This window comes from Hippocampus comes, unplaced genomic scaffold (assembly GCF_001891065.2).
Source record: "Hippocampus comes isolate QL1 unplaced genomic scaffold, H_comes_QL1_v1.1 scaffold327, whole genome shotgun sequence".
Lineage (NCBI taxonomy): Eukaryota > Metazoa > Chordata > Actinopteri > Syngnathiformes > Syngnathidae > Hippocampus > Hippocampus comes.
This window is the reverse complement of record NW_017806221.1, coordinates 1,743,987-1,763,632: the sequence shown is the minus strand read 5'-3', so window position 1 is coordinate 1,763,632 and position 19,646 is coordinate 1,743,987. Positions and strand designations below refer to the sequence as shown.

Here is a 19,646-nt window from a genome sequence, read left to right as displayed (position 1 = left end):
TGTACTCATTTATTTGTTTATTTCATGAATCTGTGTGCAAGATTCTGATGTCACTGGAGAGTTAAGAAAAAAAAAGTGGGGTGCCCCCAACTTTTGTTATTTTAAGAAAAAAACACTGCTGGACTGTCAAGGCTTATGTCAACTTTGCCAGGTGTGCACACCAGATGTGCAAGAATCACTCTCTATCTCTGAAAGCTGGTCTACTTAAGTTTGTTTGTCTTTTGTCACTGCAAATGAGTAGTATTCGGTCAAAGGTTTGCTTCGTGATGAAAAGGCCATAATGATGATGAATTCCCATCTTAGATGACATTATTAGCTCCGTGCATTTAAATTATTAATAACATGATCTGTAATTATGTCATGTGCTTAAATTCATATCCTGAAAGTCAATTCATAATCATATTAAAACATTGGACCTCTTGGTGTTTTCAGACACATCTCAAACTGCTTCTCTTCATATTTATGTTGTTGTTATTTAGATAGTCTCTAATCAATTCAACTGAAAGCATAGTTTGACACAGTAAATATTTTTTAAGAAACATATTTCACTGCATACATTGTGAAAACTTACCTTCTTCTAGGATGGGCTTGGAGACCACAAACGGGAGCTCCTGCACTGGTTCCATGTACTTGTGCCCAGCACTGAGGACACTGACCTGGGGCAGGCAGACCACAAGGGTTCCTGGCATAGATTTTTGGTTGTGGTACCAGCTACGCACCGTACCAGGAATGTCACCAAAGATGATGGTGCTTGGGGATGGAAGGCTGTCATTGGGCAGGAACACACAACATGATTGCAGCTCCAGCTGGAGAGAGAACACAGTGGACCTCATGACTCATGATGATCAGTTTAGTAAAACTCATTCAACATCTAGAGCAGTACTTAGATGAATGGAAAAACATTGCTCAAGCAATCGCATAAAATACAATACCTAAGGGATATGGTAACTGGAATGCTTTTGAAAGGGATTGACCAGGTGTAGTATCTTTCAAAAGTCCATAACCATTATCAAAACATGGGGGGGATGTAAAGCGCAGAAAATTTACTAGTTGCGCCATGCCCGCGTGGGTTTTCTCCGGGTACTTCGGTTTCCTCCCACATTCCAAAAACATGCATGGCAGGCTGATTGAACACTCTAAATTGCCCCTAGCTGTGAGTGTGAGAGCAGATGGTTGTTCGTCTATGTGTGCCATGCGATTAGCTGGCAACCAGTTCAAGGTGTACCCCGCTTACTACCCGAAGACAGCTGGGATAGGCTCCCGCACGCCCGTGACCTATGTGAGGATAAAGCGGTTCGGATAATGGATGAATGGATGGATGGATGTTACGTTGTAGTATGGGGGTCCTCGGTTCACAACAAAGTTTCATTCCTAACTCAGAGTAACTCAAGTTTGTACATCACTTGGCCTTTGTGCCCTTGACTCACTAATGCAGTACTAAGATTTGTGTGAAAAACAATTTTACACCATCAATATAAAACAAACCTATACATATAAATATCAGTAAGAATGGCAGTAACTGTGTACACCATTTTGGTAAATTAGTATATTACACATAGTTTGTCACCTCAAAACACAGTCGAGTTTACCTGTACAATTTACTTTTCATATACAAAATCATACGAATAATATTTTGCCTAAATACTGTCCAAGGCTATATTATGGTGAATGCTCATTTATATTATATATAAGAGCAACACATAAGTTATGATGCTACATTTTTGCACAGGGATGCAAAATCAAATGTAAAAATTCTGCCAGTTTGACAGAAGAGCAGAGACAAAAAGAATGAAATGAGGTAATAACATGGCAGAAAAGCTTAAAGATGGGAAAGATGTGGTCAAATTTCATCTTTCATCAATGCTGAAACACTGGAAGAAAAAAAAATATGCTAAGGACAACTGTAGACTTTAGCAGGGTTACGCTGTAATGCAATCAGAAGATCATCACAAGGTTTCAAATTGTTTTTCATGTTGGTGCTTGGCCTGAGGTGCATGAATGCTCACCTGACATATGGGGTCATATACATATATGATCGTTGTATCCCGCCAGCACATGTGGACTTAAAATATGTTATCCACTGTGTTGACAGCCACAAAGATGTATTGTTTCCAAGCAAGAAAGGTCATAGTTTTAGTAAGTGGGAGTGTTTTCAACAGATCTCAATCATTTCATATTTGCAATATGTTTGTTCTGCTTTGTAAAATGGTAAAAAGGTTCCTGGAACTGTAATTTGCCATCTCACATTCAACATAACACATTTAAATTGTACATTCATCTACATTCGTGTTATCCGTATCGAGAGAGGGAGATGAAATGAACGGAGTTGATAGATAAGAAAAACAGACAATTAGACAGATGCCAAAAGTCAGAACATTCAGCTACTGAAAACTGTGCAAGGGCTAAGGGAAAGAATAACAACAAACAGAGGAAACAAAGAGGAAATATTGTTCAACAAATCAAATTGGAATGACTGAAATGAAAGTCAGTGTCTTGCCAGTGCTTTGATGAATTCAAGCTTCAAGACGGTGCAGATACATTGACCAAACCAAATGTCGCAGCAACTTCAAAAGGCAACATAGCGAATCACGACAAATGCTGCAAAGAAGCATGCCAAAAATCAAAACCCAGTTGGGTCTTCTGAAATGAGTGTATCAAGTCGAGACGTATCTGGCATCGAATAACATGTCATTATGGACAATGCGTATTACATTAGGATGCTACCATATAAATGCTCAGCATTTCTTATTCGGCAAACCACATCAAATTTAAGGACAGTAGAGGCTAAAATGTCAACCGAACAGTCATGAACCTAATTGGGGAAGCCCCCAGAGCTGAGTGGCTATCACCCGTCCTGTTTTCCAAGCTACTGTTGACAACAGGTCATTGTGGTTTACCTCAGAAAACTCCATGAATCCGCTGTGGTCTCATGTTTGACTTGGGTCTCACTCATAGCAACGGCGAGGGAAATATGCACTTTGCAAACAAACCTGAAATACCTGACAGAGGTGAAAGATCCAGCGAGAGAAATAGGCTGAGGTCACAAGATGGCAAATAAATCATTAATTTGAGCTCAGCCAAACCACTGACAACATCTCTTTTCCCTGACTGCCTCCATGTGCATCTTCCTCCTTCGCCCATCCCAAATGTGCATCAGTCGTTTGGTCAAGGTCAAAGTTTGGCATATAGATCTCTCACCATGACCAGGCATTGATTCCAGATGGAAAGTCCATGTCGACGCGCTTTGAGCAAAGGCTGAAGATAAAATCACAGAGGGGACAGGAGATCGGTAAAAGGATTTTGAAAGAGCTGTGGGGAATCCAGTGTGTGTATGGGATAATTCCTTTGTATGTAGTTGCATGCACAGTGAAAGTGCAATTATGAATGTGACTTGCGAATGGGTGTGTGGGCTTTGTGTCTCATCTCAAGGTATGACAGTTCAATTTGAGGTTGTGTAAGGTCAAGTATGGTATTCCCCACAATTATGTTTAACAGCTCTTGTAGCAAGCCAATAAACAGAAGAATGGAAGAAGTTAGCCTGTATGACTATGCCTCTTTAGTACAAGCTGATGGGCATGTCAGGTTTGTGAATGTTTCTTGTGAGAGCGAAAGCATGCACAATGTCAGGACAGGAAACTAAGGATGCCAGGATGACCGAAGGTTTGGTCCATCAGATGCTAAGGGCGTGAGGCCCACAGCTGCCACATGAAACTAGACCCAAGAGTCACTCGCAAATTGGTGTTCTATCCATAATAGAATAGTGGAAAATTGCTAATCATTTGAGGGCAAACCCATGGAACGGCAGGATTTCCAAGTGATGCGAAAGGAACATTCTAAAATTAGAAATGGGCACCAAAAAAAAAAAAAAAAAGCTGAAAGCCAAGAGTGTAATTGCTGTGTGGAATATGTGTTACACAACTCTGTTCTGACTGGTTCAGGGTACTATGGAAATAAAACTGCATAAATTATAGACGGATCGGTTCTGGAAATGATTCAGGTCCAATAAACAGTTTTGATTCCAGTCTTCTGTTGGTACGAGGTTTGAGCATGAAAAAGCACAGATCATTAAAGACTTCTCTTGTGATGCCAGTGGAATATGATTTGTTATTACACACATCCCATCATATAATGTCAATGTGAAATTTGATCAAGCCACAAGTTAGCTGGGATATGTTTTTTTGTTTGTTTGTTTGGTTTTTTTAAATCAATAGGTCGAATGACATATCGATTCAGGAAAAAAACAATGAGAAAATGTCAGTGGCCGTGACTGTGCGCTCATGTCCGGTACGGCCAAAAACATTCAAAATTGACAGAAACACTTCCATTTTGATCAGGAACTCTATATTAAGTAGGCTTTAAACCAATCAACTCCATATGAAGTCACACGTGCCAGAGCTTAACTGTGAAAACATTACTACAGAGGACAGAGACTTACTTTAATTTCCTGAAGACTTGAACTCTAAACCCAGACTTCTAATAAATACATTCCATCAAAATCATTTACTTTTGTCCTCAAAGGGTGACAGGTACCCAGAGACACAGTCCCATAAACAAATATAGCACATGGCTTCCTAGCACGCCAGTTGGCCATATACCGGTAATATGAAATACACAGTGTTAGATATCATAACACTTGATTCAAAGGCTGAACTGCCACTACAGTGTGGCATTGTTTCGAATGAAAAACGGTTTATTAACATGCGACTTAATAGTTGTCAAGTACAGTGGTTTTCTGTAGCAGGAGTGCACCGGCAGTGCACTTGAGAAATGTGCACTCTCAATAGAGGTATAATGTCACATTTAGAAAAGTTGTCATGCTAATACAGAGATAACACACCATAAATAGTCAATTGCAAATTGTCAACTATTTCCACATGTTCACAAAAAGCTAAGAATTCTACTTCTTAAACATATACAGTTGACAGATTTGCAGTCTCTTTTATAAAACGTATCCAGATCACACTATTTTACAACACCACGGCTTCTTAGTAAAAGAATGTCAGTGCTACACCTGTCTGCCAGCAGTCCAGACCTGTCTTCTCTTAATAATGTTAAGCGCATTATCAAATGCAAAATACGACAAGGAAGGTTCCAGGTATTTGAGCAACTCAAGTTGTTCATGAAGCAAAAAATGGAAAGAATCCCACCTAGAAAGCTTTAGTAATTAGTGTTCCGAGTTCCCAAACACAGAGTGCGCATGTGATAAAAGGAAAACTGATGTAACAGAGTGGTAAACATGCGCATCCCAATACTTTGAGATTCATCGCAGGTCTCAAATGAAAAACCAGTGAAAGTGGGGGGGGGGGGGTTGAATATTAAAAATCTTGTCTTTGTGGTGCATTCAAATGGGTACAGGCTGAAAAGGACTGTCTCCACCCATGTACTGTATTCTGTTTTTAATCACATTTTAAAACAATGTCACAAAAACGCAAAATGAAAACAATGAGCTTTGGGGACACCCAGATTGCATTTATTTGCACACTAGTCCAAGGCACTTGATATTGAGTATCTGCCGAAATTGACTCCTGAACCGATACACCCAATTGCCTTTATTATCTACCCCCTCAAACAAATAATGGGTATCCCCAAATTAAACCGTTTTATTTGGCTATAAGTCTGCAGTGGTTCCAATCAACTGAGCAAATAAAAACTTTTTTATAGCATACTAGTGACGCATAAAATATTGAGGCAAAACAAAATTACATTCAAATATTCTGCCATAAATAAAGTCTAAAAACTGTACCCAGTCTCCTGTAACATGTGTTAAATTTACTTCAGCAGTTCTTGCATGTGTTTTAATCAACACTGAGTTATCTGAGACCGATCCATGCTGAAGGACATTTTCGTCTCTGTAAAGGTGTTCTGTTTTTTTTTTTAAATCTGTTTTATTTTATCATAATCATTGTCATGGGCAGCACGGTGCCCACTGGTTAGCACAATTTCCTCACAGTGCAGAGGTGCAGGGTTCGATTTCGGCTGTGGCCTTCCTGTATGGAGTTTGCATGTTCTCACCATGCCTGTGTGGGTTTCCTCTGGGTACTCCGGTTTCCTTCCACTTTCTAAAATAATAAACTAAAATATTATTACCTTACCTTAGTAATGATTTATTGCTGTATGGCCTTTGGGAATTATGAAAATTTCAAAATCCGATCTTTTTCAGCTGATACCCAATGAAAACAATACTGAATATCAAATATTCAAGTTAAAGAATCCACACAGGCACAAACAGAATTTTGTTCAACTTCTGACTGTTTCCAAAAGTTAGAATGAATGTCACTTCTGAGTGACAGCCAGCAGGCTATTTCAGAGGTGACTATTGCTTATCCTGGGACTTAGGCTCTGATCCCGTCATTTGAGGCCTTCAAATGAAGCAGGACCTTCTTACACTTTGATCTGTAATCACTCAGGCACCAACTCAATCTGGATTGCGGATCACAGCACCAGCATCTGCTGGTGCTGTAATAAATAAACAGAACTGAAAAGGAGACATATGAACGTTTAGAGGCATGTCCAGTTGTTGGGTTTTGTTAATGAAATTGCATTTTTCCCCTCTTGTAGTATCTTCCCCCCCGCCTCTCCCCTGAGGGCTGGCATCACTTCACAGAGCTTGAAACTTTTTTGTGGCAAGTTCTGCTGACTTTTATTCTTAATCGTTTCTTTATTCCATCAGATAAGGTTCCAACTCCAGCCACATACGAACTGCTTCAAAATGCGACTCTCCTCTTCCACAACCACCACCATCTACCAAATGTCCCTTACTTCCTCTGTCAATGCGAAGCAGTGAGAGCATATCCTCTGACTCGTGTATCGTTTTTCCCCTGGAGTCTTTGTGAAGATAGTTATCTGGTTCCAACAGAACAGATCCCACCAGAAAGGAAGCCACAGCACAAACGCACATACTTTTAAAGGATATGGCCCTAGGAAGGTGATCTATACAACCATGGGATGCAATTAGGGTCCGTCACTGAAAATAAGGATTCCCCTTCCACTGTTGGAAATGTGAGACATGATCACAAAAAAACCTACTACGAGCACTCACTCATACTTTGAAATTACTGTTAAATATACCTAACCGCATAATTGATTCATGTATCGGTTTTACGATATGACCAAACAAATCTAATGAACGACTTTTTAAAATCATTTCCAGTATGTCAGAGAGCTGGCAGCATATGACAGTTTACCTGCAGCACAATAATCAGCTCACCTGCAAATACCGCTTTCATATAACAGCAGGGTAGGGAAAAATTACAAACTTCTGTTGTAACCCCCTGATTGCAAAATGGCTCTTTGGACAGACACAGCGAAAGAAAAAAAGAAATTTATCACAGCCACACGTTATCTGACATTGACATCTAGTTCTTCCTCAAAACGTTTCAGTCTCTCACGTACACTCACAAAAAGCAATTCAGAACCAGAGACACAGCGTTCTAGAAGAGGAAATTAGAAACACCCTCCTTGCATCCCCGGTGAAAACATTTGCAACTCAGGAGGAGAAAAATCTCACTGGGGGGAACGGTCGTGAACGGAAAAACACATCCCTTTGTTTTTGAAAACCTGAAACCATTCCAAATGTAATCTTCCTGTGCCTGCACCAGACGGGACAGTGTTTCCGAAGTGGCTGGTCGGATGAATAGAAGGTCCACAGAGCATCCCCCCCAAATATCTCTCTGGGCACTCCGCCCACTGTTCACCTTTTGCCCCCCCTCATCATTTCTTCAGCCGAGCCTGCATTTCCAGCTGTATCCCAAAACACATTTGGAATAGTGGTTGGAAGAGTGTAAACAGTGTCTTCTAGAAATGTAGATGATTAATGTGTGTATCTAAAGATGAAACTGTGCAGATGTGCATTGCGCTGCGCGGATGTCCACGCAGTGCATTTGTTGCCACCTCAACAAACTGCTTGGCTTTCCAAAGTACTGTGAGAAAAGCATGTCGGCGTGATGCCCTTTGACAAGAGATAGGCGAGCTCTCAGCCACATGCCATCACAAGCAATAAGCTTGCGGCCTGGCACGGGAGCGCAGCAAGGCAGTCAGCCATCCCTGAAGCCCCACATTCCTCTCTTCTAACAGTGCTTACAGAAGCTGACAAGCACTGGAGGTCTCCTTGGCTGAGGTGGAAATCTGCAAAAATAAACGCTTTAGGTGACATGAAGGCTTTGTTTGTTTCTGCTGGCCTAGATGTTTGTGTTAGCGCAGTGGGTTAATTGCAACTTTGATCGCTGCGTTTATTGATCCAACAGTGGCCTTAGAGTGCGGCTGGCCTGGCCTGCATCGGCTGATCCCACCCTCTGAGCTCAAACAATCAACTCTCAACCCTTTTTGGCATACTGAGCCAGTACAGATGGGTTCGAAGGGTGGCCTCGGCCAAATTAGGCCAGAGGATGTCCTTAAAGTAGGCTCTAATTCCACGGTAAAAGCTGTGCCCGGACAGGGACAATTTTCACTTAAATCGGTGATATGTTAATACGACTGAACTAGGAATGGAGTGAATTGGGGGAAGCACAGTGAAACGTCTGCCCCACAGCTGGAAGATTCTCAGTTTGAATCTCAGCTTGGGTGCAATTTGCATTTTCTCCTTATGTGTGTGTCTGTTTTCTTCAAATTGGCCAGCTTTCTTAACACAATCCACAAACGCATGTGGGTAAGGACACAAAGACTCTAAATTGTCCATAGGTGTGAATGTGTGTTTGTTTCTCTACATGTGCCCTGCAATTGGCTGGCAACCCGTACAGGTTGTATGCTGCCTCTTGCTTAATCAGCTGGGATAGGCTCTGGCTCACTCATGACCCTAGTGAGGACAAGAGGTATTGAGGATGGATGGATGGATGGATGGATGGATGGATGGATGGATGGATGGATGGATGGAGAGAACTGGGTTACAGTGCAAACTGCTGATTTATGTAGTACGATGGAAAATAGCAGGCCAAAATGAATCCTCAGTTGAGCTGACCGGACCTGTGTTTGGCAAGGCTTCATCTTCCTACGTCCCAAGACTAAGTGTGGCTGCATGCCACAACATTTGTCCGGATTTACCAGCATGCAAGGATTCCAAAAGTGATGTGTCAATACTTCATTTTTCCACCGACAGATGAATTTGTCCCGACTGTACTTTTTAAAAACAGTGTTTTTTAAACGAAGCCACGCCACGGATCTTTAAAAAGTCTGTGTTTCACTAGGTCAATCATGAGGACACTGGAAGAACTTCCTCAGAGAAGCGAAGAAACAAGATCCAAAGGTGCTCCGAACAATAATAATGATGACATTATCAGTGTGTCCAAAAGTGTTATTGCTTTATGCGATCCGATTTCTTTTTGTGTATATATATATATATATATATATATATATATACTGTATGTATGTTATCTATACAATATATTAATACATGTTATCAAAGAAATGAAAGCATTCCTAAGTGCAACAAAGTAGTTGCTGTCGATGTCCAGTATACTGTATCATCTTTTATTGAGGGGTGGCATGGTGGTCTACTGGTTAGCAAATCTGCCTCACAGTGCAGAGGTGCAGGGTTCGATTCCAGGTCCTGTGTGGAGTTTGCATGTTCTTCCAGTGCCTGCATGTGTTTTCTCCGGGGACTCCGGTTTCCTCCCACATTTCAAAAACATGCATGGCAGGTTGATTGGACAGTCCAAATTGTCCCGAGGTGTGAATTTGAGCGTGAATGGTTCTTTGTCTATGTGTGGTCTTCAATTGGCTGGCAACCAGTTCAGGGTGTACCCCACCTACTGCCTGAAGACAGCTGGGATCGGCTCCAGCACGCCCGCGAGCCTAGTGAGGATAAGCGGGTTAGAAAATGGATGGATGGATGGATTGAGTTTTATTGAGGACTGTGTCTACAATCATAAAATGTGTGCATATTTTTTTTACACAACAAAAATCAGAGTGTTTGCAGTCATTGCTGTTGTTACAAATTAATTGTACTTGTAGAATGTAGTATCATTTGATGCACTGGCAGATAAATGTGCACTGGTTGTCTTTTTATTACAATTGTTTTAACTAGCAATTACGTATGAGATCGTACAGAGCGAAGAACACAGTAGTAGTTAATGAGTCCAGGATTTTGTACTTATTCAAAGACCTTTAATGTGGTTGTTATGTTTTCAAATTCTTCAAAAACTGTTAGATTTGCGAGATTATGAGATGAGGTGTTGAGTGGAGGGATGATAAAATGGAGGGAGGGAGCAGAAGATGAAGTAATGTGCCTGCACTAAATGCTCCAGCTGGGGGTCAAATCTTGTTCATGGAAACCATCTGGCAAGCTCCATCAGAGCAACACCAAACGGCCCTCCTCTATGTCTCCCTCACCTTCGTCCTTAAAAGCCACCTCTATGCTACTCCTTCCGCTTATCCTAACCTCCTTCTCATTTCCATCGGTTTACCTTTGATGCCTCTGCAATTTTGTCCCTAAAAAAATCCTGCTCATTAATAAATAGCAGCTGCAGGGAGCAGCGTTACTTCATTTTTCCATGGCAACGGCTTTCTGTTTAAGTAGATCCCATTTCAGTTTTGGTAGCAACGTATTCTTTTGCCAGGATTGAACACATTCATGTGTTAAATAAAAGGAATTATACCTAAATTCCTGAGATGAAATTGCAGTCCCGATCAAAAGCAATTAATATTGTGTGGAAACATGGATGTCCTCTGGGGAAACATGGAAGAGAGGAAGAGATGACATGATGACAATAGGAATAGGCAGGTAGGAGATGAACATTTGGGAAATACTTGTATCTTTAAAAAAAAGAAAGGATGAAATGAATTCTATAATGATGAAGTTTACACATATTAGGCTTCAGAGATCGTAAAGAAGCAAAACTATGTGCTAATCAGAAATCACAATTCATTAAAAATTTGTTTGAATGCTCAGACATTCTGAGAGTGAAAATGAATGGAAATGAGCACCACGTCACATTATTGGTTGCTCGTTGCGTAGGCCTTAATTAGAGTAATTCCAGCAATCTGAGTGGATGGAATTTTGCACAGTGCACATGGAAAGTGTGACAACGCGAGAACTGTAATCAAATGTATGCCGACAAACTTTTGTGGGAACTCAACAAATGTGTACATTAGTGAATGCAATGTATGTACCACCCACACCATTAAAAGGTCAATCCAAGGAGTATCCTATTCTGTTCTGTACGATGCTACTCACAGCCCATTCATCCATCCAAATGTCCAGCAATGCCCTGCTCAGGCTTACAGTTTTTTTGCAAAATTTGGGCTTTGGGGACATTGATTCTCCTGTGCCTTTCACACAGAACCAAATGAAGCACCTGCGTGTTCACACACAACATACCTTCACATAAGCATATAATTTAAAGTGTGATGATGGGTGCCAATGCCCGGTGTACCAAAGACTTGTAAGACACAATTGCTACGGTTGGTTGTGTCGCTTTACCATCACCAACACCTAAACTGTCTAAAAATGCAGAGTTTAACTCAGGGGTGTCTAAACTTTTTCATTTGAGGGCTGGATACGGAAAAAAATGAAAGGATGAAGGGGCTTTTTAAAATCCGTCACTGTTTTGAAACACGCTAAAGCAGGGGGGTCCAAACTACCGCCCATTTGTGGCCGCCATCCATTTTTCAGTGGGCCACGACACGACAAAAACAAAACAAAACAACTAAACATGACATTTGACATGAGCCGCCAAGGTGAGATGACAAAGGTGAAGGCAGGCAGAGTGAGAAGGGAGGGTGTCAGAAAAATAGGTACCATTAATACTAATAAATGTGTTTATATAATGAAGAAATGTTCTCGATATTCAAAGATACAAATAAGCCATTTATGATTAAAAGAATAACGCCGTTTATCTTCAAAACACTTTGAATTATTATTGCTGCACATCATCGAATACTTTGAGGGCTGCCAGTCCTTTCGGTTGGTTGCTAGCTATCCATCGCCGCTCTTTTATCTCCATCGGCAGGTATGTGATAAAAAGCCAAGTTTGGTTTAGATCCGAGTCTATAAGTACATACGACCGCACAGCAAGATTGACCTTTTTTGGAAGATAAACGCTTACATAAATATATCCAGGACTATACGCTTTACAGGAGTTTCAATGGGTTCAACAGGTGCAAAGAGTTATTTTGCCGTCCTGCGTGGCAGAGGGGGCATCCCTCGGAAGGCTTTGCCATAAAGCGCAAACGGTGAATTGATGGTGAGTCCCGAAGGCAGATCAGTTCACAACCACTGAATCAAAGAATAAGAATAAATGACCAGCTGTCATATGTCCTTACTTTCAGCATTAACTGCTTTCAGAAGTGGTAGAATATTCGATCATTAAATGCCGACAATCTCCTTCAAAAAGATGAATACAACTTCTTGTAGCTTTTGATATTTTTGGTACACTTCTTGTCGGGGGAAAGATGCAAGAAATGGATGACGACATAAGCGTGTGCAAAAAAAAAAAGCGGGATACAATAGGTATTGTGTTTACATGGCACAAAAATCAATTGAGTGATTTACGTTTTGATATATCCAAGGCCTGGGGTACCAGCTGTCAGGGTGTCGGTTTGGTTCAGTTCTACCTCCATGTCAACAGGCCAGGCTATTTCCTAATTACTGCTGTAGTGCTTGGTGTGGTCCCAGTTGAACAGCCAAAGGGGACAGAGGAAAGTGGAGGCAATGACGGGCTCGGCAAACTATTAGAAGGTTGAGTTAACTTTTGAGGAAACTGTAAACAGCTTAATGGCCTGACATGAGATCTGGGTTCTTGGAGCGCCCCCACCCCGCCTCAATTCGCACACGTCATGCTCTCTTTTATGTTTGACATACGTCGGTTTGTGTGGTCCCGGTAACAAGAATTAAATGGAATTAATAAAACCTGTTGGATTTGCATCACTGATTGTTTACATGCATCATACATTAACAAGCAATTACATTGTTTAGACTCACATAAAAAGCAATGATTATATTCAAGGTTGACTCATTTACATGGCATTTCTATAAAGCTGCTAAGAGCAATGTTACACTATTTTGACAAAATGTAAATCTGTCAAAATTCAAAGTCTGGTTGGAAAGGCTGAAGTGCCGTTTGTGTGGGGAAAAATCTGGTCAGGAACGCACCTTAAAAGTAAAACCGTATAACTTATAACTTATTAACGTATTATAACGTATTTCTCAACATACTTCAATAGTCCTTCGGGCCCTAATTTGCATAAATTGACCACCACCACACCCCCAAAAAAGTTGGAACATTTTTCTCTTCCCTACCCCCCAAAAAAAAGGAAAATAATGAAACTAAGCTATCCAAACCTAATATATGAATCCAGAATATAATTCAAAAAATAAAGACAATTTTAAAATATCTGCTTTGGTTGCGATTAACTCTGATGATGCTTTCCCTGGAAATGCTAGTCCTCAGAAACTACTGGATGGAATTGGCTGAAGCATGCAATGCAGCTACTAATAAAGCTATTGGGTGCAAATATGAAGTTTGGTGCTACACAGTTCATTCTACTTGATGCCTACTTGACACTGCGTTGCATTGAATTGTGAGATGCCCCAACAAAAGTCGTCTTTTGTAACCTTGAAACAATATCTGGGGAAATTATAAATGGTCGAAAGATCCTATTAAAAAAATGTCATGCAAAAGCTGTGAATAGTTAGAAGTTATTGGTCCAACAATACAAGTTAATTTCGATAGCTGCCACATGACCAGGTTTACATGCAGCCAATATTCGGGTTAAATTCAAAATTCTGATTTCTGAAACACTCGGAAAAGCCCCGTTACATGCGTGAGCAGACTGAGATACTCTCACATTTGGAGGATGGGTGACAGTTAGAGTTGAAGGTTGCATATTTAATCAACAGGTGGACCAGGTATGTATTGGACTTTTCAGATAATATTCAACAATAGGATGGGGCAGATGCAGGTTCTCACAAGTGGACTCTGGCACAGCCCGACGATGGCTTTCCATAAGGCCCGACTGACTGAACAGATTTGTAGACAACTTGAGCATTGTAGAAGGTCAAATAAGTGCTATTACACAATACAAGCAAAAAAAGAAATAAGGTCACATCCAATACATTGCACTGAACATTTGCTCCAAACACTATCTCAGATTAAGCACTTAATTTAAAGCATTTAATTGTATCAAAAGTATAAAAAATATTTTCAAGTATTGATGATGAGCAGAATCATATTGTTCATTTCCCTGAAATATATTTATGTGAAAATCTAGTCTTATGCTCCCCAAAGTGCTCAGTTATGATTTCCTTCAATCATTGCTGATAATGCCACAAATACACCAAGGAGAAGAAATGTGTGATTCATTACCTGTACAGTAAGACGTTTAACTGAATCCCAAGCATGGCCAATGAGCTCCTTCATCTGTTCCTCTGACGTTACCAAGAACTCGGCGGCTGTCGTGTCAGGCATCACCTTCATAGGAATGGAAAGGGGACGGGATTCTGGAGAACAGGCGGGTAAAGACAATTGACACCGGTTTTTAAAAAAAAAAACTGCTTGAGTTATCACAAATAAATGAGTTTGTAGTAGCAACATGACCTATATGTTGACTCCAACTATTCAGGGTCATTTAACTGTATTTCACTCCTTGGAAGGTGAAAATAAATACCCATCCATCCATTCTCTGTACCGCATATCCTCACTGGGGTTGCAGAAGTGAAATTTGTCCAATGGATAGAGTGGACAGTGGTCAGATTTTGAGGCCTCACAGTATAAAGACTGACTGAATGGATGTTGATAATGACCTCATAATAAAGATCAATTTAGCTGGACATCCATCAATCCATTATCTGATACGCTTATCTTCGCGGGGTTCACGGGCGTGCTGGAGCCTATCCCAGCTGTCTTCGGGCAGTAGGCGGGGAGCACCCTGAACTGGTTGCCAGCCAATCGCAGGGCACATTCAGTATTGACAAACAACCATTCACGCTCACAATCACACCTAGGGACAATTTTGAGCGTTCAATTACCCTGCTACGCATGTTTGTGGAATGTGGGAGGACATTGGAGTAGCCGACGAAGACCCACGCAGAACACGCCAACTCCAGAGAAGAAGGCCAGAGCCAGATTCGAACCCACAACCTCTGGATTGCGAGGTGGACATGCAAACCAGTCGAGCACCATGCCGCCCTTTAGCTGGCCAGTATTGAACTGAGAATGTGCGCACGTGTAACACACACACACACACACACACACACACACACACACACACACACACACACCTAAGACAGTAATATCTAGACATGACACATCCCGGTATGCCTGCTGTGGTCCAGACAAAAGCAGATTGTGCAGACATTGGTGCTGAACAGCAGCGACAATCCCTCACATTTCACAGATTGAATCCAAGAACAGACCATACGAGTAGAAGGCACAGTCACCGTGGGAAAAATGTGAGTAGAGAAATGAAGGATGAGAAAGGTTAAGTATAGAGGCAGAAAGAGAGCCGATGAGAGGAACATGGACAGGCAGAATTCACTTTCGACCAGATTAGCCTGACGTCTGTGCATGTTAAAGCCATCATGGTGTCAGAGATTAACAAGAGTTTTCTCTAAAGACAAATTTAGACATATTCCATGATTTAGGCCTGCTTTACTCAGCGGCTCTATCCCACATTTATCATGAACGGTGGTGATGTCACAGAAACCACAGCCTCCTCAGATACCACACATCTATACGTCAATAAAATAGCCAAATGGATCGGCGTAAGAAAATATGTGAATCACTTGGACACTGAAGAATATTCCTGGAACTTACCTTCTGTGTAATCACTTGCCTGTAACTGTATGTGGTGCATGGCTCTGAGTTGTACATCAATACAGACAAGACTACAGCCAAAATAATTGTTGTCTTGCACAACTGGCTAGTTATTACATTTTTGAATTTTTTATTATTATTGAATAAACATATGTGAAAACCTGTAACCATTGTAAATAGCACAGCCAGTTTACGCTGTGTTTTCTATGCTATTGCTAATTTATTATATTCATTCTACAAATATATTGCTAATGCTTTATTTTATATTGCACTTATATTGAACTATCTTCAGTTCTTTTCTGAAACATTTATTTTGTGCAATGAAACACTTTATTTTTTTCTCCCCCCCTCCCCAATTTTGCTGCTGTAGACTACAAATTTCCCCAGTGTGGGACAAATAGAGGTTATCTTATCTTATCTTATCTTACAGAGGTATCGGTAGGATGTAGAATGCTTTATAATTTGATTTTCTGTTTTGGGGGAATTATAGCTGAGAAACATACCCCCCCCCCCCACACACACACACACACAAAGTTTTTGTTGCTCAAAGTGAGACGCCATCATACTTTTGAATTCATGAGTTTTCTGAAATAAAATGTCAGCAAACATGGTTAAAATATGCGTACCTTCTTAAATGATTATTTCAGTGGTGGTGAAAGTTTAAAAAAAATAAGTCCTAACGAAACCACAATGTCTCAAGTTCCAGTGAAAAGTTCATGATTGATGGCAGCTGGCAGGTTCTATGTGCAATATAAAAAAAGTTGGTTTTACAGTAGGCGCTGGATTCGCAACCATAGGTATTCTCAGGAGCTCAATGCCTTATGTGGATAAAACAAGTGAAGTCTAAGGTGCGGCCCAATCAAAGAATAAACAAGGTGACGCCAATAACTGTATTAGTGTCACTCAGTCTATCTACTGGGTGTGTATGTCAAACTATGTTTGTCTCTGCAAAGCTAGGAAGTCATGATGTTTCTTTGATCTTATTCACTATCTTGACTACAAATTTTGGGATGCTGATCAATAGTAACGACTGGTGAGATTGACTGTTAAATGGATCGTAAAGTCTATATCTCACCCAAAGGCAAATGCTTTCAAACACAGCAAATGTGGGCTTTTGCCAGGGTTCCTAAAAGGTTGCAAAGAGTTTTACTTGTCGCACTTTTGAACATGTTCAAAATTTTCTTGCAAATCCATTGTGGCAAGTTTTTGCAAAACAGTCGTGAGCATTTGGAAACGGTGGTAAGATGCGTGGCCAACGTTCGTTTGGATTTGCCAAAGCTAGAACCCATGTGACTGTGTTTGCTATATGTTGACAAAGACATTTGGAGACAAGGGTCACCTGCACCATTTTTTAACGGTTTTTGTCTGAGACTTTACAGTACAAGTTAAACATAATTCATTTCCACATTAACGAAATCTACTGCATCTTGGACGGCAAAAGTAAATGTCGCTATGGCATAGGGGACCCCCTGAATTTCCACAATATTTATCAGTACTACATCGGCATGCAAGTATATATATGAAGAAATATACCTGAGCATTTTTATTTTGTCTACTCCCTCTCTGGCACGTTACCTATTGGAACAGTATTCTAGTGACTTAAAGTGTGTGTGGAAGGGTCAGCAAAAGGGATTCTTGAATAAAACCTGCCTGCTTACTTGTCTCGGGTAAGTTGTTTATTCAAATATTTATGTGACCATTTGTGACAACACAATCGGAGTGGACATCACCATGTGATTGTAGGCTGTGTTGCCAGGTCAGCATTGTAAATTAGAATAAAAATTGTAATTAAACACCAATGTGCGCAAGATAATGCCTGAACTGTTGATGGGATTGGTGCACCGTACGTCAGAGTGGACTTACGACACCAAAACTATGACACAAGAATGAAATAATCGATAAGACCAACCTAATTTCAAACGTGCATGTGTGAGGGGACGGTGGGGTAGATCGTGAGATGCCGTTAATATTACTCAACTGTGCGCTTGCGAAGCCCTTTGAGACTTTTTTTTTTTAAATTAGACATTATAAACTGGGCTTGACCTGTCCCTGAAAGTGAGTGAGCCCAGTTTCGAATCATTGCATCTTCTTTTATTCTCACAACTCCAACTTCCCTTTCTGTTCCCTTCACTCTGACCTAAAAGCACCCAGCCAAGATCCACAAGAACCGTAATAGCCTTATCATTCATAAAAGCGCAAAAAGGAAACACAAAGAAAAATGTATTCCCTCTCGAGTCTATGAGAGTTTGAATGGGCTAATCAGTATGAGGCATCTAAATACATTCAAATTTAGCAGTAAGAGTCCCTTCGAGACTATAACCAGTCCTCTCAGGCAGGGGCCTCATATCTCATTATTTATAATTTGTCTTGCTTTCTTTGCCAAGCCAACCAATCCTAACCTTGATAAATTATTGGCCGTACCCGAAAAAGTTTAACTATATAAACTCCACAATGAAAATATTATCCCATTCTGGAAAGCACACAGCAGCCAATAAAAACCTGCCTGACTTCCATCAGGCTACTAGGACATCATGTATACTGCGTAAGTCTGCCTGCATATGTCTTCCTGTTGGTTTCTTCGATCATTTGTTTTCCTTTCTCTTCTTTCTACCCACAATCTTGCTGCTGAAGGCTGTAAATTTCCCCAGTGTGGGACAAATAAAGGATATCTTATCTTATCTTATCTTATTTATGTGTACATAAATGCATCTAAAGCTCATTTTGTTGATTCATACCAAATATATTGCAAGTGAGGTCTATCCGGAATGTCTCTTACCCATGAACTGTTCTCTTCCCACTGGAGCATAATTTTACTTATATGGCTGAGATTACCAAAAGGTTTTCCGAGGAGTACAGTTCTGACCACCATGCTATATATATATATATTTTTTTTTGACAACCTTACAGATTAATAGCACAAACAAAACAAATGTTTCCATTGCACTCTATCGTTTTCTAGTCTTCCCAGTAAACAGGAAAATTATACCTAATCCCATCATCCAGACCACTAGCAGACAGGAACAAAGGCAGCACTTCTTGTTCCAAACTTTGGGAAGCAGAGCCAGTTCGGAGGATAAGTTTCTCAGCAAAGCAGAATTCTCTTAGGGCGCCAATGGCTAATTGAAGGATTGAAAAGCAAGGCCAGTGAGCTCATTTCTCTGGTAGATGTTAGCGAACAATGAGAAGGTTGGGACTTGGAACAAGATTCTGCTTCCAAAAAGAACATTCATTAGAGATAGAAAAAAAAGCAACTAAGGGGTTACTTTTATGTGAACCACTTTAAGAAGTAATTGTCAGGGCAGACATATATTGATTTCAAACTGCAGCCACAAACAGATAATCCCGCGCGCACGCACGCACGCACGCACGCACGCACGCACGCACGCACACACACACACACGCACGCACGCACGCACGCACGCACGCACGCACGCACGCACGCACGCACGCACGCACGCAAAAAAAAAAAAAAGCTAGGGTCATACCCAGTGCTTTATGTGGGCTGGTACGCACCAGCACTATGTGCCAGCGCTTCTCAATTTTAGCCTCTGGCGTACCGGCACTTTTTAGGGCGGGACTTCACATTATATCCCAGCCGTCTTCGGGCGTTAGGCGGAGGACACCCTCAACCGGTTGCCAGCCAATCGCAGGGCACACAGGGACGAACAACGATCCACGCTCACACTCACACCAAGGGAAAATTTCGAGTGTTCAATCAGCCTACCATGCATGTTTTTGGCATGTGGGAGGAAACCGGAGTACCCGGAGAAAACCCACGCAGGACCGGGGAAAACAAGCAAACTCCACACAGGTAGACTGGAGCTGGAATTGACCTCTGCACTGTGAGATCGGCGGTCGACTCGCGAACCACTGGACCGCCCTCTCTCTCTCTCTCTCTAC

The 19,646-nt window shown here is 41.1% G+C and overlaps 1 protein-coding gene across 1 annotated transcript in view; it reads right to left on the bottom strand.

Moving 5' to 3' along the window:
• The window catches only part of vps13b (vacuolar protein sorting 13 homolog B), a 343,085-nt gene that overhangs the window by 185,524 nt on the left and 137,915 nt on the right, over positions 1-19,646 (bottom strand). Inside the window, exons 22-23 of the mRNA XM_019856211.1 lie at positions 14,298-14,431; positions 572-806 (exon numbers count right to left, since the gene is read on the bottom strand). Of these exons, the coding sequence (XP_019711770.1) occupies positions 572-806; positions 14,298-14,431 (369 nt within the window). The remainder of the gene's footprint in view (positions 1-571; positions 807-14,297; positions 14,432-19,646) is intronic.